The 22,666-nt window shown below is 35.4% G+C and overlaps 1 protein-coding gene across 1 annotated transcript; it reads left to right on the top strand.

Annotated features, from left to right (window-relative positions):
* The first annotated feature begins 13,315 nt into the window (after window positions 1–13,315).
* LOC145682989 (uncharacterized) lies at window positions 13,316–14,083 on the top strand. Its single transcript, XM_081754343.1, has one exon. It carries the CDS (start codon window positions 13,316–13,318, stop codon window positions 14,081–14,083), a length of 768 nt encoding a protein of 255 aa, XP_081610469.1.
* The last annotated feature ends 8,583 nt before the right edge of the window (window positions 14,084–22,666 follow it).

Below are 22,666 nucleotides of genomic sequence, written 5' to 3'. Positions count from 1 at the left end.
TGGACATTAACTCCAACAACTGAGCTAATATGGCTGTACTTTGACTCATAAATATTTTAAAATTATTCAATGGCATTGCTACAAGTTTCTTTTAATAAAATAATTGTATTATAGCCATCAGGTAACTCTAAAAACGACCACAATTAGTTTTTCTGTCATTGATGTTGTGCGTGTTGCCTAACACTTAAAAAACTTGTCCGTTGCGGCAGGGTAAGGGGTTGTCCAAAAAAATAAAAAATAAAAATCAGTAAGGTCTGTGCCACTAAGAGCACTTTTTTCGCACTAACCGTTATCGAATTTCCAACAAAATGCAAAAAGCTCCACCCTAATATATATATAACAGGATTTCTATATATATAATTCTATAAATGAAGTAAAAAATATTTCACTTGCTTTCCTTGGAACACCAATATCGCCTTCAAATGATCTAGATCCTCACAAATATTGTAAAATTTCTTTCTTTCTGTTGTATATTACTGTTACGCACACGCATCAAATGCCATGATTTGTTCTTTCATCTTCCCAGATGTTTTTTTTAAAGTTATGTTTTATTTTTTAAAGTTATCTCCGTATTTTAGAAAGCAAAATATTGATCATAGTGCTTTTAGCTTTGCGTTTCGTCTGACGTTTCCTCCTTTTTCACTGCGCGTGAATCAAGATTTAGGATCAAAAATGATTGAAACATGAAAATAGAGAAAATGCATCCTGTTTGACAGGGTTTATTATAAAATAAAGTAAATGATGTGTAGGTAGTTAAGGTTGTCTCACTTCTAACAGCAGACAGTCTCGCCTCTCGCAACTCTTTCTTCTTCCAACCATATGATCAGGTTGTCAACTAACATAACTTCGAAGATATCCATTCTCCACATTATTAGATGAACGATCTTATCTCATTTCGTGACTTGTTTCCCTCCCCTACCAACTTTTTGAAGATCAGTCAGTAACAATGGTGTGAGTGGATCAGGAGAGCGTGTTTATTTCTTCACCACCATGAGCAGGAGATGAAACCATGTTGATTCTTCAATATCTCATTTGTGTATATATTTATGTTGTTTCCACTGTTTTCTCATATAGTTGTAAAAAGTAATATTAATGGACTATAAGAGCTAGTTTAAAAATAAAAAGTGAACATGCAGTATTGGGGTAGGTTAACATCTGGAGAAATTTTGAACGGCATAAGACAAATAGTTTTCATAATACTTTGGAAAGAAGTTCATCATGTTATTATATAGGGATTGATGATATCAGCTGAAAACATTAGACACGGCCTTAAGTGAGAAAAATAACTTTTTTGGTCTTATTTCACATTTTTAAAGGTAATAACTGAAATATAGTCAATACAAGCGTGACTAGAGGGTGTGGGGAGAATCCTCTAGAATACGCTTCAACAATAGGGTGAAACTATGGGTGTCCAGAAGTAAGAAGCCATGGCCTTCTCGAGTAGAATATCTTAGTTACGCCAGTAGTACTGATAGTTACGTATAATAATTTTTAATAAGTTTAAAGAGAACAAAGCATGCATTATTTATTATCATCATTACAGGTATTCTGCCATTTGCAAGTCACTTGTTGCAACTGAAAAGCTTGCATGCTCCACGGCCTTCCGCTAACCTCTTTGTCTTCACGTACGATTTTTTCTGCTTTAATATCGTCCATTAACTGTAGTCTCCTTTGCCCTCTCCCTCTCTTTCCTGTCACCATATCTTCTAGCACATCCATCACGATACAGTTCCTTCTTAGCCAATGCCCGAACCAGTTTCTCTTTATCTTCTTAATAATACTTAAAATTGTTCTTTTTTCCCAACACCATCTCATTCTATTTTTGCCCGACACAGCTAATTCTCTTTCTATTTTTGCCCGACGCAGCTAATTCTCTCTATTCTTCTCCACGCCCACATTACGAAACCTCCCAGTCGTTTTTCATTCTTTTTTTTTTTTTTTTTTTTGCGTAATATCCATGTTACTAACCCATGCAGTGCAATATTCCACACGAAGCATTTTATGAGTCTATTTCTCAAGTCCTTAATCAAAGTAATAAACAAAGTATATGCTTCCTCCTATGCCTACTTTCGCCATTCCTATTCTTGCTTTTATTTCACGTTCACATTTCATATCATTACTAATAATACTACTCAGGTATCGAAAACTAGTCAACTAATCTATTTTCTCCCCTCCTACTGCCATATTTGACACCGACCCTTTAACGTTCCAATCGCAATGGCTTTTGTGTTTCTAACATTTATTTTCACCCCATGTTCTTCACAGCCCTTCCACAAATTTTCTAACATCTTGTTGATTTTCTGTTCAGATTCCGAAACAAATCATATTATCTGCAAACCGTATACAGCTACTCATTCTACCTCCTACTGAAATGCCATCATTTTGTAGGCTCTTTTTCACTATCTCATCTAGATAGATATTATATAATGTAGGTGAGAGAGAGCATCAATATCGAATTCCGATTTCAATTACACTCTCCTCTGTCGTTTCCTCCTCTAACACTTAGTTGCTGGTTCATATATAAATTTCTATTGAGACTTTGATCTTTGCATTCCAACCAACATTCTTTAGAACTTGCAACAAGTAAGTTCTATTATTTATCAGAGAAAATTAAAATAATTGTTGAAGATAATTGTTCATAATAGCATATACTATGATTTATTTATTATTCATGATTTTCTAATATTTATTATTCATCTGTACAAGTATATTATTCAAAAAGTGTGCAAATATGTGTATAGTTTCCAACTCTGAGATGCGGATCCTTCATTATGTGATCACCTCTGTTAGAAAATAGAGTCGTTCTTCAAAATTGTACAATACCATTAGCTTTTAACGAAGAAAAAAAAAAACATCCAAAGACGATATATTAATCGATAGATCTAATTGGTCTAGGATAAATTTTATACGATTGTGGAAAATTTCACGTATAATAAATTGTTATCTTGAACCACTTCCGGTTTGAATAGAGGTTTAAGGGAGGAGATGGAACATATTCTTGGGACTCTGAATCGATACCAAGAGAACGATTTTTCTATATCTCTTACAGCGTTTGTTCTATGTAAATCAGATTTTAAACCGGAAGTACTAATAAATTTCAACCACTTCCAGTTTCGGTGGTGTGTTGCGCATTCCGATGGTATATATTTTTCAGGCACTATCGGTTACAGAAAACAGTTTGTCGCTATCTATCACCGTTTCTGTTTTATGTGGATAAATGCTGAAACCGGAAGTTCACTTCAAATTTGCATGAAGGGTTAACGAAAGGAATGAAACCTAATCTTGGGAACTTGATTCGATTGCAAAAAACGTATCTTGATGTCTCATAAGTTTGTGTTCTGTAGAAATGAATATTGTATCTGGAAGGAGTAGTAAATATCAACCACTTTCTGTTCTGGGAGAATATAGCAGATTGTAATGGTATGTTCTTTCCCGATCCTGAATCGATTTCAGAAAACTTCTTGTGTCTAATTAATACCATTTCTTCTAGGGATGCGTACGAGACAAGATTTGTGGCTGTCTCGTCTCGAAAATGTGCTGTAAAAGTGATGTCTCGACTCGAAAATTGTATATTTTGCTATTGGAAGAGCCGTGTCTCGACTCGAATTTTGTCAGGAAAATCCTGTCTCGACTCGTCTCGTGCGCATCCCTAATTTCTGCTCTATGAAGATAAATTTTGAAACCGGAAATGGTTAAATGTAACCACATCCGGTTTGTCTAAAAGATTATTGGTAGAAATAAACCTATTTTTAGAACTCTGAATTGATTACGTTAAGAACCATCTCTATATCTCTAGCCGTTTTCGCTCTATTGAAATCAATATTGAAGGCAGAAGTTAGAACTAACCAGATTGTCGCTATCTATTATAATTTATATTCTATGGCGATAAACGCTGAAACCGGACAGAGAAGACAGAATCTGTTCTTGGTACACTGAATCAATTGCAGGAAACTGCATCTTGCTTTCTCTTATCGTTTTTGCGCTATAAAAATCAGTGTTGAAACTAAGAGTAGTAGTAAATCCAGTGGCGGCCGGTGGATTGTAGTTTCGGGTGTTGCAGTACGAACGATCAGAGACAGAAGATATAAAGTGGACTCATTGACTAATCAGCAGAACTTTAGATGCAAATGCTATGTGACATGTTAAATTAAATAAAATTCTGTTTTGAAATAATAAGAAATGCAGAACATTTAATCCGATTAATCACCTTATTTAATTAGTAAGTTCATTCTTCTCTCTTTGATTGGAACAAATCTGCCTAATACATGCTGGTTGAGCTCTAGTATTCTTATTGTCAGGTCTTTTTCGATGGAAAGCATAACCAATGGTGATAACCTTTTTTGGGACATTCAATTTCTTAAAAGTGTCAATTCTTTTTTATGTTAAAGAGAAACTTTTCTTCTTTTACTGACGCCAAAGCTACAGCTAATATTAATTTCAGAAGCTTTCTAGATTCACTAAATATTTTTCTAGATTATTGTGAAAAATTCATTCTAGCAAACCTAGTCCCCGACAGTGATCCGAATTCCTCTTCAGTGTAGACTGAAGAGTTCGTAGCAGAGATTAATGTTATAAAAAATGTACATTGAACACGCTTTATTCACAATTTATCTAGGAAAATTTAAAATAAATTGTGAAAATGTATCTGGTGCATACAGCATTATTGCCGTAAGATGTCCTGTAAATTTAAACCGTTTTTCTTTTTCGAACACTCTCCTGAATTGCACTTTGCTTGTTTTGTCTAAGCCTTAATTGTAAGTTTTTCCTCAGTTGAAAGCTTGGCAATTTTTTTTGTAAGTTATTTACAGAAGTCATGGTATGCAATTCATTCAGAATTTGTAGGTTATGTACCAAGGGCGACCATGTTGTGGTTTCCAAGGGGGGCAAGTATAAGCCACATTTCAAATGTCTCAAATTTTGCGGTAACTATTCTAAGATATCTATTAGGTTTTCGTTCTTCCGAAGCACAATTTCCTCGGGGGGGGGACGCCCCACCTTGCCCCCCCCTGAGGGGCACCCTTGTTATGTACAGAATTAAAGCACACACAATAAAATAAATCTAATAACTAATAACCAAAGCAGCTATACAAAAGAGATACTGGTATATGAATTGCGAATGTCACATATTCATACATAGGACTGTCAACTGGCCGGCTTTTCGTTGGCCTGGCCGGAAAAATTGCTGTTATTTTGATTAAAGCCGGTGACGGGTACAAACTTCTCACTAGCCCCTTTATAACCGTTTTTTTTTTTTTTTTTTTTTAATTTGTATCTAGTTCGAAGTATAGATATTGAAAAGTAGCTGTCATTCAAACTGTTACTTTTCACCATCTATCAACGATTAATATATTTTGTTCACCTGTTTAGGAAATTTTAAAGAGATGACAGGGACTGTATCAGGGAAAATTTGAAATTTACTTTCAAGGAATTTTATACATTTATTAAGAGTGGAAAAGGACTTCTTAAAGGAATTTCCTATAGTTGAAGTAGAGACTATATTTTTAAAGAATGAATTTCATTTTCCAAAACCAAAATTGTCACGTAAAGATTATTATACTTTTGTTCATCTGTTTCGATAATTTTAAAGAAATGGTAGTTACTGGCAAATACAATAAATTGATCAATGCCGATTGATCAATTTCAGTTTCCCATTTATAACTAGAGATGCAAGGGCTCGAAAAAAAAAACCGTTTTTTTTTTGGAAAAAACGGTTTTTTCTGCTTCGCTTTTTTTGCTTGGGATTTTTTTTTTTTAAATTCTGCTTTAAATTGATAAACCAGATTTTGTTTCGCTTCTTTATAACACAAAAAGTCATTTAATTAGTGGTTGATGTCGATAATAATATAAAACCTCGAAAATAAACCATGAATTTCGAAAAGATATTTCAGTTTTACTTCTCAACATATTTACATTATGAATTCCAAAGGAATAATCAATGTATATAATAAGATTTTTTTAACCTCCTACATACAAAGGTAAGCAGGGTTGGCAAGAACCGTGGTTGTTTTTGAAAATGCCAAAACTCCGTTTTTTGGGGGGAGTTTAAACTAGGTTTCTTTGGTTTAAACCAGGCTTTTTTGGATTTAGATATTTTGCTTTATGTATTTATATTACATATTGGCAGAAATAAGTTTGTTTTGCCTTGGTGTTCTTATGCAACAATGGGATTATGCTGGAAGAGGTCACATAAGCTTAAAGAAGTCCGGTCAGTAAATTTCTTAAATTGGGAAACTCCCGCCCTAGCCATCCGGAAAATCCCGTCATTACTCTAAATGTAAAACAATAACGGAAAAATCCTGTTATTGCTTTGCATGTAAAATTTAAAGGTCAACCTATCATAATCAGTACGCTAAAACTGAGGTATTAAATTACAAATTTAGTACGTACATATCATTGAAAGTCCAATCTAAGCTAATGTTGGAAGCTACGTAGGCAATCGATAAATTTTGCCAATTTCTATCAATATATTTAAGTAACTTTGGCTTCTTTATAAAACAACATGCATTCAGGCATGCAGAAATATACAATTTGGTTTCGTTTCGTGTATTCAGGCTTAACATCCTTATGTAATACCGAGGTTATCAAGAAGAAGACTTCCGCTTAAAGTGACATCCGAACCGCTACTTTGCTTACGCATGGAAAAAGGGTTGTGGTTCGACCGAGAATTTAACATGGGACACCTTGATTAAAAGGTTAAAAGGAAATAAAACTAATGCAGATGGTTTGATGTGGGGAAACGTCACCATGAAGTTCACAAGATTCGCATTTTTCGTTCTTTTTATTTTTTTGGTTTAAACTAGTTGTTTATATAAAAAAAGAAAAAACTAGCTGGTGTAAACCAGCCAACCCTAAAAGTACTTATTTAAAAACAAAAAACAAATAACTAGCAAAATTTTATGTATTATTTTTCAAAATATTCCATACCCTCTTTTTGGAACAAAATAAAATTAAAATAAAACATAAGAAAAATACTGAGATTTATATAATACACTTAAAGGCTGCACATATAGAGCTTTTGGTTTTGTATATTCTTGAAGTTCTACAGTTTTATATAACCGCCATCACGGTTTACCCAGTCCTCAAGTTTTCTGAATTTTTAACAAGAGGGGTTCAACATATGAAGGGTATGAGGCAAGAACATGGTAACCCACAATTTTACTATTTTAAGAAATTAGAGATTTTCTGCTTCACAATCCATTTTGAAAGTCGGAAAGCTAATTTTTCACGTAAGACTATACATGAAGGATTAAACGAAGCGGTATGCGTTGCTGTCTATCTGGTGCTGCATAACTCAGCAATTGAAAATTTGTTACTTATCATGTTCTTGGCTCACACCCTTCATATCATTATGGAACTCTCCTCACCCCACCATCACCCAAAAAAAGGACTACGGAATATATTTAACTTAAGATAAATACAACTGCACAACAAACAGGACTGAGTGGAGCTTTTGCGCTTCTATCGGGAAGTCCGGGATTCAACTCAGCATTCGACCATTCTGACAAAGCTTTTCTTCATTCCATCTGTGAAGTAGAAATAGTGCGTGTACTGTGAGTTGGCCGACTTTCTTTCTTATTGTTTTTAAATCGTTATTATTACTAATTACCAGCAGTGACGGTTTTGCGAAGGTTAGGAGGACGGTCTTTCGGACTGAAGCCTGTTGAAGCCTATACCAAACGAAGTATTTATTAGTCATGCCTTTACTCATAAACTTTAAGCTCCCGTCAAATAAAAATTACGAATGTTTAGAAAAACTAAACATTAGTAAGAGAAAACCTCCCAAAATACTTTTCTAAATCCGCCACTGATTCTCAGTATAAAATGATCTTCAATGAGGTTGTATCCAGAAGATTATCACTAAATATATAAACGAAACGAAATATTAGTTATGCCTGTACTCATAAACTTCAAGCTCCTCCCAAATAAAATTAGGACATTTTAGGAAACGAAACAATCAGAGTACTTTTCTAAATCCGCTACTGATTATTTGTATAAATTAGTATTCAAGGTTGTATCCGGAAAATTATTGCTAAATCGTTGAACAGCTACAGTATAACAGAAATGTGGAAGTACGGTTTGACGGATATATTGAAAATCGTACGCTTTGACGGATATATAGAAAAACGTAAGTTTAACTTTTGCGCTAGAAGCTAGAGTGCTAAGCTCTTAGAAATGAAACACAGATGACAAACTAAAATGATCTATAGAAGAAAAACAAATGTTGATAACTCAAAAGTTAAAATAAAGTTAAATAGCCTCTAAAATTGTCCTCAAATACTACATTCTTCATCTTAGTTTTAATTCGTAAAACATGTGTTCCATCCATCTTGCTGGTGAATTTTAGAGCGAAATATGGCATTTAGGTCATGGAATTCTTATCTAACTATAGAATATACTATAAGAAAGCTATTTAGATAGAAAAATCATGAAAATGAAACAAGCCAAAATTTCCAAATTTCTCGTTTTTCCCCCTAAAAAGCCGGCTTTTTATGTGAAAAAAACCATCGATTCAAAAAAGCCGGCTTTTTTGCATCTCTATATATAATGCAATGTATCTATTACGCTTATTAGTGAATGTTCTAAGGACATACAGAATATGTGTGTTAATGCACTTTTGTTCACGATAGTACATTTCCTTTCCATGGATAGGTCCGAACAGAGATACTTCACGCTGAGATCTATATCATAGAGAATTTTGATATATCATAGAGAATTTTGAGGAAGTGCCGGTTTTTTTTTTTATTTTACAGAGTTGGCAACCCTATTCATACATCAACACGCACACAAACACACACACACATGTGCGTAAAACAAAAAAATACATTCCAAATCATCCGTCTTGATTGTTACGCAATGTATATACAATGAACACAATATACTTCCACATGAGGGGAAACAATGCTTATCAAAGTCATACGTTCTCGAAAGCAACCTTGAAACCCGCCAGATATACGGTAGGTACAACATGTTAGCTGGGAGGGGACCAAACTATTTGAGAAAGGTCCAATACGTCTACGTAATAACGAACCTGTCTTATACTGTACCCGAGAAGATAAGTACCGTAATTCTTAATTACGTACTGTGACCTATATTTTTAGAAAAAAATGATAGAACGATTATTTCTATAAGAAAAGAAAGAGTACGTGATGAGGCGTAAAATAAAATATTTAGCTTACATCAATCATCTCTCTGTTAAACGAATATAGTTTGTTAAGAAAGTCTACAAATGCTAGTCGAGTTTCAAAATTTTGGGGAGGTCCGGACCCGGTGGACACCCCTCGTGGCTGAGCATTGCTAACTAGTCGCAAATTCAATTCCCCACCATACAGTTTTATCAAGAGTATAAAATATACTTATTTTATAAAAGAAATATGTATATACTAAAATACTATCCACAGAGGGGGGGGATTCTGCATATTGACTTATTAATATTTGGTTCACAAATTACTGTAGAAGAAACCTTCATTATCTGTATAAGCTAAAAGTTAACTTGTAAATGCGGATCTACTTTCATTTGATTTCTGCTCTACTACATATTTTCTTTCTTATTTTGTAATTCTGCTATCACTTTTTTTAATTGCCATTATATTGATTTGCTTCAGTATAAGTATCGTAATTTAAAAGTATGAATGCATAAAAACAAATTCAATTTGTTAATTGCTAGTGAAATAAAATTCAGAAAGCTTATTTAGCGCGAAAAACCTCATTCACAGGATACTGTGCTGTGTTGCAGAAGCACTGCAACGGCCAGCCCCTTTAACTTCTGAGATAGGGGAAAAGGAGACTTAACATTTGCTCCAATTCCCGCATTGAAGGAATCTGGTCTTTGTATGCTCGCTGCAACACAATACAAATTAGAAACTCTGTGACGGATTATTTTTCGCTTTTTAAAACGGAGTAACGAAACGGACTGTTACAGAAGTAAAAAAAAAAAAAAAAAAAAAAAAAGTCATTTAAAGTTTATATGGGAGTATTAGAAAGTATTTTTTCTGTTCTTTACTACTATTGCTAACAATATATATATATATATATATATATATATATATATATATATATATAATCACAGGTATTATATAGATAGATGGATGTGTGTATGTGTGCGTGTGTTGTATAGTATTTTGAGTCAGTTTCCTGACCAACATTACATCTTGCGAATCTAGAATTTCGTCACTTTTGAACAAAGAGACGTTTATCCTTGTTTCCCCTGCATAGTTTATAAACCTTCATAATTTTAGGGAAAAATACCGGCAATGTGTATCACTTCTATTCTTTTGATTCATTTAAAGAACCAATTACCGGTTGGTTGCAAACTGGAATTATTATTTTCGACTGAGGTATCTTATCAAACGGCCAATCAAATTTGATCGATGCAGGAACTTGTAGCAAATTGGAATAATCAAAAATCACACGGAATCAATAAAAATATATGCACATTAAGCTATAATAGTCCATATGTCCACATTCGTATGTACTTCTATTTTGTAGCTGACCATCCATCACAACGAAGTTAATACTTGATCTGTTGATGATTTGCGGGTGAAACATCTGGACCAAAATCTCGCGGCCCACAATCTCGCCTGGCCAAAACCTTGCGGAATAAAACTTAGCCATCTAAATCTCGCGGTATCAAATCTTCCATTACCAATTTCTTCTGTGCAGAATGTTTAAAATATGTATTTAAAATATTCACAGTGCATTAGGAAAATAATAATTATTGTAAATAAATGACAAGGCAGAACATTGTAAGTGATTTTATTAATTTTTAGAGTAGAAAAAGGAAGATAGATAAATAGTCAGTTCGCATTTTATTAATATAACACTTGCGTCGAGAACAGATGTTTGGAGTTCACACTCTCCTTATAATATAATTAGATAGGGGTGCAGAACAAGAATGAGGTACCACTTTGTTTTGGAAAATTTACGGGTAAAACCTTTTAATTCAGAAACTAAGAACTTATTTATATAGCCGGATAATGTGTAACTCATGTAACTGAGATACAGCACTGGAAAGTTTGCTCCATCACCATGATATTGTTCTGTGTGAACAATGCAATGAACATAAGTATTTAGTAATATTATGAAGGACAATTTACATGTATGTATTAATAATTATAACAAATATATTTTGATCAATGACACATTTAGGAAGCTATTGGACTCAAGTCCCCCCTCCCCGAAATAATTTCATTATTATTTTTCTCATTATACGTACAACACAAATGCTTCTTACTGGTTCTCAAGTCTCCCCCTCCAAAACGAGATCCTAAACACGCCACTGGTTTTGATCACATTTGAATCAATATTATAAGTAAACATACTTTATAGAAAGTTCAAACCTGAATTGTCACAGAAATAAAAACACGTAAGATGTCAGTAACTGTAGTCGTATTGTTTAACGAACTCCTAAAGGATTGACCTCTTGAAAGTGTCAAAGATACTTGTATAAGTAGTTTGCATTTGAAAATAACATCTCTACAAGTGCCTTGGCAGTTTATACTGGAAAATATTTGACTATGGCGTAAGAAAAACAGAAATTGGATATTTATCGACATTCGAGATATATTTAAATTTTAGCAATTCGAAATATTTTGTTATTTCTAGTTCACATAATGATTGGGTAAACTTCTAGTTTTCGCGCAGACCCACCGTTACCAAACTCACCAGCTCCCTACAGATGCACCCCCACGCAGGCCCACCAGTTCACCCTATTCTGAACGTAGTCCACGAGACCAGAAATTTCTCGTCTTATCTTGATTATAATCTCGAAAACCACGTGAGAAGTACCTTTGTAAATTCAAGACGAGGCAAGAAACACAACAATTATCGTCTCGTTTTCGAGTCGAGAAGTTTTTCGAGTCAAGTGTGCAACGTAAATTCACCCAAGTCTTGGATCCCAATCATTGTTTCAGTGTTACATGATTCATATGTTAAAATAATAATAATAAAAAAAAACTACAAAGTGGAAAAATGCAATGAAGAGCATTTATTTACGTTAAAAATATGCAAGTCACTACATAATTTACTCCAATAATAAGTAAGGTTTAAATGCTATTATATCACACTATTCGTGGACCAATCGTGACGCAGAACGGTTGTGATAACTTCGAGATGAAACTAAGGAAAAAATTAGGGTATCATTTTTTTTTACATAAACGGAACAATAAAATTTCGAGACAAGAGTGAAAGAAGTCTTCGAGAATCGAGACGAGACGAAACCTATTAAATTTAGGAGACGAGACGAGAAAATATTACTTCCCGTCTCATGGGGAATACTATCTGAACGAAATAGATATCATTCTTGCTGGTAAGAGATATCGAGAAGGGTTTTCCGGAATCTATCTACCGTCCTAAGAATAAGTTCCATCTCTTCCGTCAATCTTCTATATCCGACGACCACTTACGGGCCATAAATCAAAAACTATTATAGCTAACGACGAGGGTTTTGGGGAATTGATTCAACGACTCTAGAAAATATACCACTCCATATTTATCTCTCTATTGAAAACCGGAGCTGGTAGAAATTTAATGCTACTTTCGGTTTCAATATTGATTTTCATAGCGCAAAAAAAGGTTCGATATATCGAAAAGCAGTTCTCGGTCGTTTTCTTCTTACATAAACCATTTTGCAGTTCGCTATATATCACAACAGGTTAAATCCTGTTTGATCTCTTTGTAAACTTTCGTCAGTTGATGCGAGAAATAAGCGAGTTCACTCTACACTGTACAGTTCGAAACTACTTTTATAAGATGAACACTTCCCATACTTACTTGAAAGCAATATAGGAAGAAGTGGACAAGAAGGAATTGGTGTACACAATCGACAATGCTTTTCTCCTTACTCTCTCTCTCTCGTCCTTATCCTTTATGTCTACAATGGCTTGTTCTACTGTGTACACCAATTCCTTCTTGTCCACTTCTTCCTCTTTAACCTTAAATTTATGTCCTAGACTTAAGCACTTCTCCTCTTCTTCCGATAAAACTATGTCACCTATCACTACCACTCTGTTCCTATTATCCTTTTCTTCTCTCCAACCTAACAATCTTCCTTTGTTGGTTGTTAGGCAGAATATGAACAAGAAGGAAAGCAATTTAAGGAAAGAAGAGAAGGAAGGACTGAAAAGATTAAGGAAAAGAAAGGATATCATAGTGGAACAGGCGGACAAAGGAGGCGCGTTGGTAGTAATGGAGAAAGGATGGTACCAGGAGAAGCTAGGGGAGTTATGTGATCAGACATATGAGGAAGTCGGTAACAAGGACATGAAAGATGAAGTGTTGAAGAAGATAGTACAAGAAGGGAAAAAGGAAAGGTAAAAAGATGATCAACGAAAAAGGAAGGATTCCTGTCATGAAAGGTTTTCCTAAAATACATAAGAAGGACGTGAAGCTAAGACCAGTACTGGACTGCAGAGGTAACTATTTTGAACCACTAGAAGAGAAATTAAGAGAGATAATGGATGACATCAGAGAAGGTCAAAACACATGCAGAGTGAAGAACACGGAAGAATTGAAGAAGAGGATAGATGAGATTAAGTGGAATCAGGAGAAGGTGTTAATATTTAGTGTAGATGTTAAAGCCATGTTCACCAGTATAAGAAGGGATTATGTCATAAAGGCAATAGAAGAGGAGATGGAAGGGAAAGTTATACGTCAGTGGAAAAAAGAGAAAGACATAAGAGCGCTTAAGACTTTGTGGGAAAATAGCTATTGCATAATTGGAGAAAGACTAGTGAAGATAAAAGAAGGTTTAAGCATTGGATCCAAGCTGAGTCCAGTTCTAGCGCAAATAGTAATGAACAAGTGGGAGAAAAAAGTGACAGAACAAGCAGGAGGAAAGTTACTGTTCTTTTGCAGGTATGTTGATGATTGTTTAGGCATATGGGCAGGGAATAGAAATCAACTGGAAAAATATGTTGAAAGTATAGAAGACGAAGAGAAAGGCATAAGGTTAGAATTAGAAGTTGAAGAAAATAACTCTATCAATTTCATGGATATGAAGATAGAGAGGCAAGGTGAGAAAGTGATTACCAGTTGGTATCAAAACCGTGTTGGGCAGGTATTTATTGCCACTGGAGAAGTGATGTAGACAAAGCAACTAAGAAGAATTTCATTAGAAACATGGAAAGGAAGATAGACAACATCAACAGCGAGGAAGAGGGAAAGAAAAAAGATTTGGAAAAATTCTACAAACAATTGAACAATAATGGATATAGGGTAGAGCAGTTTCGGAGAAAGAGAAAAGAAGATAATATGGATAGGAAAGAAGAGGAAGACAAGAAGTGGTATGGAATTCAGAGCATAGGCGAAAAGACCGAAGTGCTGAAGCAGTTATTAAGAAAAGGTGGTGTGAAGACTTATAGAAAAGGAGGAGAAACTTTGCTGAAGTGCATAAGGAAGAAAAGGAAAAGGAAGGAAAATCATATAGAGGAGCAGGAAGAAGGAGTAATATATGAAGTTAAGTGTAGTGAGTGTGACACGAAATACATATTGGAGACGGGGAAAAGACTTATGGACAGATTAAAGCAACATAAGGATGATGTTAGATTGAAAAGAGATAATAACGCTATATACAAACATGTAAAGGAAACGGGACAAAATAGACTGGGAGGGGGCTAGGGGTTTAGAGAGAGAGAACAGGAAGATTATTAGAAAGTGGAAAGAGGCTAGAAGAATAAAGAGAGAACAAGAGGAGAACTTAATGAATTGGACAAGCGGTATGAATATACACGAGCAATGGGAGAAATTGTTGGATGTGATAGAAAAGCAGCAAGAAAAGTGCATATAGGCTATTAATAATTATTTATTTATTTAAAAACATTATATATATATATTTAGTTATTTATTTTTTATTTAATATTTTCTATTTGTAATTTATTTTTCTTTGTGTCATCTGTTTAATGAACTGTTAGAAAAAGTGAAAGGGCTCATTATATTTTTCTGTTGGCGCGGAATTGCCTTTATCCTCATTGGTTCCCTCCGACCAATGGGAGAGAAGAAAGGGCGTGGCCTTTCACTTTCTCGTGTATATAAGATCTGCTGTCACCTGTCTTTTCTCAGTGTTGGTGTCTGATGAAGAGGACGTTAGGTCCTTGAAACTGTAACACATTGTAAGTATAGTTGTTAATATATTTCATTCTGCTCTGGTCAGAACTGTGTTTTATTTGTTACGATTCTTATAACTGATAGAATTTTCATTTATATTTACACAGATTGTTCAGTCTACATTTGGACAATTTCGACTTACCTAAACATTTAGAAAAATCCATGGCGCCAGGTCCGTAAGTGCTCGATGTGTTTCCCTTGGTTCCTAACAATAGCCCGAAGCGTAATTTCTACTGTAATAGGCTTCTCTGAAGAACGGGAGGGGAATCTTGTCCCATTCCCTTTGCGCAGCTTTCCAAAGTCCTTCCACAGTTGTCACACGCCGTTTTCCCACAGCCCGCTTCAGCAATCCAAATCCACAATAGTCCATAGGACTTGCATCTGGAGATTTAACAGGTACCTTATTGAAAGGTATCAACTGTATACCACTTGCCTCCTCCACCTCCCTGTAGAATGCGAGAGACGATCGCGAGATATGTGACGAGGCCCTGATGCGCACCTGATTGGCGTCATTTCCGTACATTGTTGGAATCTCATGTTCGTAGATCGGCCGCACGATCTGCTCCTGAAAATATTGCGAATTTATGTTGCAGTTCTTCGCCACCCTACGAATCTTCAGTTTACCTCGGTAACAGTAGCCAGTAACGCTCACAACTACTAGGAAGACTGGAGCAGATGGAAAAGATGAACTCCAAATTACAAGAAAAATATGATAGCTTACAGAAGGAAAAACTAATAACCGAAATGGAGATGATGACAGGACAGAAACGTAACAGAGAAGACAGAAAAATAATTGATGAACTAAAATCCAAGAACAACAAACTAGAAAAAGAAATAGAAGACCTAAAGGAGGAAAAACTCGAAATGAAGAAAGACAGAGAAAGGCAATACAAAAGATGGGAGATAGAAATCACAGAAATAACCGAAAGTAGAAATGAATTAAGGAAACAATTACAAGATAAGACGATGAAACTAAACAAATTAGAAGATGAATTTAATCTACTAGAGAAGAAACAATCAGTTGAAGGAAAAACTTCACCAAACACAGCAATTATTTGGCAGAGAAACAATCGAGAATGAGAAACAGAAAAGCATATATAGAGAAAGAATTGCGGAACTAAACGAAAAACGGGGAGTAGATGGAGACACAGTTATAAACAGATCCAAAACTTAACAAGGAAGATTGATGAAATGAACGAAAGAATGGATACGGACGATAACACAACATGGTCGGATGTCGTAAGAGGTAGAAAAGTGACGGAAAAAGAAAAGAAGATTCTTGAAGTGACTGCGAAGACGAAACCAGCACTGTTCTTCAGACCAAATGAGGGAGAAACGGTAAAAGAAACGGCTCAACGCCTAACAGAAGCGATAGATCCCAGAAAAGAGAAATTGAAGATAACTGGCATGCGAACAACGAAAGATCTAGTTGTATTGGAGACTGCTACCAAAGAGGACCTACAAAAAATTGCAACCAAAGAGCAAATAAAGAGAGACTTCAGAGTTGAAGAGAACAGGAAAAGGAACTCTCTGATGATTGTTTATGGAGTCCCAGCAGATATGAAAGACGAAGAACTGGTTGCAGCATTCATAGAGCAAAATTTTGATGAGGATGAACTATTAGAAGCCAAAAACATTAAGGCGCGGTTCAGAGCAGGCAAAAGAGGCCAGAAGAAATGCCACTTAGTTATAGAGGTTACGCCTATCACTAGGAAAATGCTAATAAACAAAGACAGGATCTATATAGACTACGAATCCCACAAAATCAAGGATTTCATTGTAGTCCCTCAGTGTTGTAACTGCCAAGAATTTGGACACGTCATGAAGTATTGCGAGAGTAAAGACAAAGATGTAGGTATTGCGGCACGCTGCGCCATAAGAGTGAGGACTGTGAGGAGAAAGACAAAAAGATTTGCGTTCCGTGTAAATTAAGGCACAAAATTTGTCAAACTCCAAATTCAGAAGAATGTGTCTCATACAGAGTCGCCCGAGAACGCATAATTAATAAGATTAACTATGGATAAGCTGTATAGACCGTATAAGAACAAGAAAAATAAATCCCCAAGCAAAGTAAGAAGAGACAAACAAAGGCTAGAGGAATTCTTAGATAGGAAAAGAAGAGCTGCAATAACGACAAAGGAAAAATCCATACAAGTGGACCTAACGGATGGAGATAACCAAGGCAAAGAATTACAAGTAACACCGAAGAAGATGAACAATCTTGGACAAAGGGAACGGGAATCGACAAAAAATGATAAAAAAGATGTTAAGATTCACTTTGTGCACGGGGAAGATAAATATCTATTTCCGGTTACGGAAGAACCTATCCAGGATAACAAAATTACGTCAACTACACTCGCGGACAGTAAAGAAGAGCTAGGCACTATTATTAGGGAGCCAAAACAACTATATGAAAACATGAATCATCTATACAGATTGGCAAAACTGGAGGATAAAAATATACTAAGTGTAGCATTCCGTCAAGTAATCAGAGATCTACATGATAAGGGAAGAACAATCACATATAAAGTTCTGGAAGAAGTAAATAGAATTGAACTTAGAACTTATGATCTACCAGCAAATGGGTGGGAACTGATTGATTTGATTAATGAAATATATGAAAGAAGGGGTATCCATTGGGAACTTGAAAATGTCTACAAACAAATGGTAAATGCGCACGGAAGAATATGTTTAGACTATAGCAGATCGGGTATGGATGCTTACGTTTACACAAAACATGCATAGTATACTAACAACAATAAAAATTGCACAGAACAATTCGCAACGATCGAAGCTAGGTACAATGGAACTACGAAGATACGCGGAAACTAACGATATAGATATAGTTGCAATTCAAGAACCCTATACCTATAGAAACAAATTAACCACCTTTCCTGCAACGGCGAAAATAATATATGGAGGCCAGGAACCTTTAGCAATAACAGTAATTATGAACAGGAATTTGGAAGTTCTAAAATTGTCGCAATACTGCGACAAATGGACAGTCTGCACAGAGATCACACTGGGATCAGAAAAGATTTGGCTAGTAAACTCATATTTTCAATACAGTAAAGAGATAAACCAGTTTATTACAAAATTGCAACAGATAATTTGGCAAAACCCCGATAAGAAGATAACAATGGTCATGGATGCCAATGCAAGAAACGTAGCTTGGGGGTCTCCATATACAAATACAAGGGGAGAAGAGATGGGAGATTTTATCGCGCAAAATGGACTCCTAATTATAAACTCAGTAAACAAACCAACATTTGTGGGGCCCATGGGTGAATCATATATTGACTTAACAGTATGTACGCCAAATTTAATGGGAAGGATCAACAACTGGGTAGTGCATGATAAACTAACGAATAGCGACCATGAAGTTTTATCCTTCAATTTAATTATGGAGAAACAAAGAACAACTAGCGAAAAACTGAATACAAAGAAGATTAATTGGAAAATTTTAAAAGAAAAATTGATACTCCCACAATTAGAAATAACGGAAGAAACCGACACGATGGTGACAAAAATTGAAGAAGCAACAGTGTTAGCAATAAGAGCATCAGCTCCCAAACAGATACAGAGAGTAGGTTACGGGGACTTCTGGAATCCCAAACTGGAAAGAATGAGAAGAATAGTAAGAGCAAAGAGGAAAAGTTACCAAGCGACGTGGGTACTACAGCTAAAACAGATGAGACTCCAGGAGTACAGAAGAGCTAAAGAAGAATATCAAGCAGAGATTTTGGAAGCAAAGAAACATAGCTGGGATCTTTTCCTAGCTAGAAACATACAATTTGATCCATGGGGCTTGCCATACAAACTAATTATGCAAAAAATAAACCCGGCGATATTATGTACTGTTAAAAATGCGGAGGGATCATTCACTAACACAAGGAAAGAAACACTGGACAAACTAACACAAAAGTTTTTTCCGAAAGATTTAAAAGAAAATGAAACTGAGGAACAACAACAACTACGAAGGAAATATGAAGAAACAGAATTAGCAGAAGAAATTCCGGAGACAGACCTGGTTACTAACGAAGAAATAGGAATGATTATCAAGAAATTAAAGTCTGGAAAATCGCCGGGATTAGATGGTATAACTAACGACATTTATAAACGAAAAAAAGATGTTTGGACTCCATATCTGTCAAGACTCTAATATTTTACTGAAAAGACAAGAATTCCCTGATAGCTGGAAAATTTCTAAATTGATTATACTGTTAAAAAGTACAGACAAGGACCCAGTGGATATAGGAGCATACAGACCAATCTGTTTGCTAAAAACATTAGTAAAATGTTTGAAAAAATAATAGCCAATAGAATAAACAAATATAGGAACGTAAAAGACGACGAACTGCAGTTTGGATTTAGGGCAGGCAAATCAACAGTGGACGCGCTAAATGCTTTTAAAGAACAATTGCAGACAAGTAGCTTCCAGAGGAAATATGCCCTAGCGCTATTTGTAGACATAGAGGGTGCCTTTGTTAATCTTTGGATACCATCGCAAATAGATAATTTAAAAAGTATAGAGCTTCCACAATACCTAATAAATGTAATCAAAAGCTACTTCTGTAATAGACGAATATTAATACAACTAGAACAAGGGGATATAACTGTGAATAACGAAAAAGGATGTCCACAAGGCTCAATTTTGGGACCACTCATGTGGGACATACAGTTGCAACCATGCCTTCATAAAATGAATAATAGCGAAAAATAGACAAAATAATAGCTTTCGTCGATGATATCGCCATAATAGTATCAGCAAATTCTAGAAGAGAATTAGAGGTGAAGACAAACCAAACACTAAACGAATTACAAAATTGGTGTACTGGCTGTAAACTAAAATTATCAAATAGGAAAACTAAATACATGTTATTCGGAACAAAACTGCAGAGAGATCCACTAATTAAGATCGAAGATCAGAAAATAGAAAGAGTAACAGAGTTTAAGTATTTGGGGGTCAATATTGATGACAGACTAAACTTTGGAAAGCATATTGAATATATTATTGAACGTGGAAATAGAGTGACAAATAAATTACTCACAATTGGCATGAACACTTATAAATTACCCATCCAAACACTCAAATTATATCATGAAACTTTACTCTGTGCGACGATGACTTATGCAGCAAGTGTATGGGCACATAGAATTATTAACAATAAAAGGATAAAAGAAAGTATAAACAGACCTCAGAGGAACTTACTTATAAGGTTATGCGGAGCTTTCAGCACTACACCAAACAACGCTATATGTATACTGCTAAACGTTAAACCTTTGAATCTCATAGTCGTACAAAGAGCCTGCAATCATTGGCTAAAGAAAAATAATCAAGAAAAAATAAAAGAGTTAATTGGCAAGGAGGCCACAACCAAGAATGACATCGAGGTAGCCATTGAAAACATATGGGATCAAGAATGGAGGACCTCGACTAAATCTAGGAGGTTATTCAATATAATACCAACAGTGGAGACGAGAAGAGAATTAAAATACCTTGACCCAGCATCAGGATTGACTTCCTCAGTGGACACGGACCCTACGAAACTTACCTACATAAGATCACAGTAAAAGACAACCCGTTCTGCGAATGCGGAGAACTAGGATCACCTGAACATCATGTTCTTTGGTGCCCAGTGTTGGAAGATGAGTTACCAGAAAGAGATAGTATAAGAACAAAAACGCTGGAACAGATAATCAGCAGCGAAAGGGATTGCAAAATATTAAGCAAAATCACACAAGCATACTCAAAAATGAGGAGAAAAAATTATTACAACGAAAACAAGTAGGAATCAAATATGGATAAAGTGAGATGGATGCGTGTTGGAGAAAGTGGACCCCTCCCCAGGACCGAAGGCACCTTCTGGAAGGCACCGGAATTCCGTGCTCCCCGGGGAAGAGTGGATGAGCCAGTGCATTCCCGGACTAAACCTGGATCGGAACTCCGAATGCGCTGGATGCGTGTGTGTGCGTGTTTGTGTTCATACTAGGTGTTTCTTGTGTGTGTGCGTGTGTGCTACAGGAACTGTTATCCCTCTAGGGACTGGATGGCTGGAGTATCTCAGACTGGAAAGGTTAGCCGGTGTGCGGATCTCAGTTCGGATATAGGTGGTAGGACACAACGGACCAGGGCCTACACTAAGTGCTCTGAGTGGGCCCTGGACCTCAAACCTGTATCACTGAGATTACTCGACAAGGATACTCGACTGAGAACACTCCTCCATTGGACAAGCATAAACCACTAGGATCAGCTAAAACTAATGTAGCCATAGGGAAATCGTCTATGATTATAACTATATTGGAATGTGTTGAAATAGTGAGAAGAGTGAATATGTGCAAAAATGTATGTGATTGTTGCCAGTGGTAGTGCTTAGTGTTGTTATTCTAGTGTTAATCAGTGTTTACGGTGAAACTAGAAAAGAGACACAGGGAAAAACCAAGTGAAAATCAATTAGTAAATTAGTGCATTTTCTAATGAAACACAGGAGAGAAGCCCAAAACCATACAGGGATTAAACAAAAACCATACAGGGACAAACCGAAGAAAGAAGAGGAGACCAAAATAAATAAATAAATAAATAAATAAATAAATAAATATATATATATATATATATATATATATATATATAATCAACAAAATGAATAAATAATATATAATAACATAATTAATGGAAGAAGTATAAATATGGAGAACTAGTACACAAAAGAAGGGAATGAAATGGAAACTAAATAAAAATAACTGATATTGTAAATAAATAAATAAATAAATGCGAAACAACTAAATATGCATAAACAATCTAAAAAAAACTTTAAAAAATATTAATAAATAAAACCATAGAATATTTAAACACTAGCAAAAATAACAGTCATGTTAGGCTAGGATTAATGAAATAAGATAGTTTAGTAAATAATAAACATTAATAAATTTTGATAAACTATTAAGATAGGAATAGGAAACAATTAGGAACTAAGGTAGGCAGTTAAGAGACATGCAAATGAATATAGCACTTAGGGAAATTATTGTTTTTTGTTTTCTTTTTTGTGTGCGTGTGTGTTGTGTGCTGTGGTTGTTTTCCTTTTTCCCTTTTTCCCTTTTTCCTTTTCCCTTTTCCTGAAATATAATGGATAATGAATAAAGAAAAGAAAAAAATGGCAATGATGATAACCCGTTCCGGTTTAAGTTTTCAGATACCGGATCTGAAAGACGGGCCTGAGCAAAAAAAAAAAAAAAAAAAAAAGCCAGTAACGACCATGAACTCTTTTGGAAAGGATTCTTTACAGACACGGACCCACCTTCTGAAGTTCTTGGCGCCTTTCTCTCGGTACATGATGGCTCTCGGTTTGCCGCAGTCGGAAAAGTAAATCCATGCTTCATCGAGCGTTACAACGTACATCCATCTTTGTTTTGCCGAATGCCGTTTGTACAGCTTCCGGGCGTTACACTTTCGTTCCTTTTGGTGGGCATCCGTTAGAAGATGGCCGCGAGCTTTCATGACTTTTTCCAGCTTGAGTTGATGGTATAACGTTCGGCTCACAATCCCCAAAGACACTTCAAGACGATTTGC

This window comes from Thermobia domestica, chromosome 4 (genome assembly GCF_964235325.1).
Source record: "Thermobia domestica chromosome 4, izTheDome1.hap1.1, whole genome shotgun sequence".
NCBI lineage: Eukaryota > Metazoa > Arthropoda > Insecta > Zygentoma > Lepismatidae > Thermobia > Thermobia domestica.
This window is presented reverse-complemented; position numbering and strand designations above follow the sequence as displayed.

Excerpts from the sequence above, each read along its gene's own strand:
- LOC145682989 (XM_081754343.1), top strand. The coding sequence starts at position 13,316 with ATGATCAACGAAAAAGGAAGGATTCCTGTCATGAAAGGTTTTCCTAAA.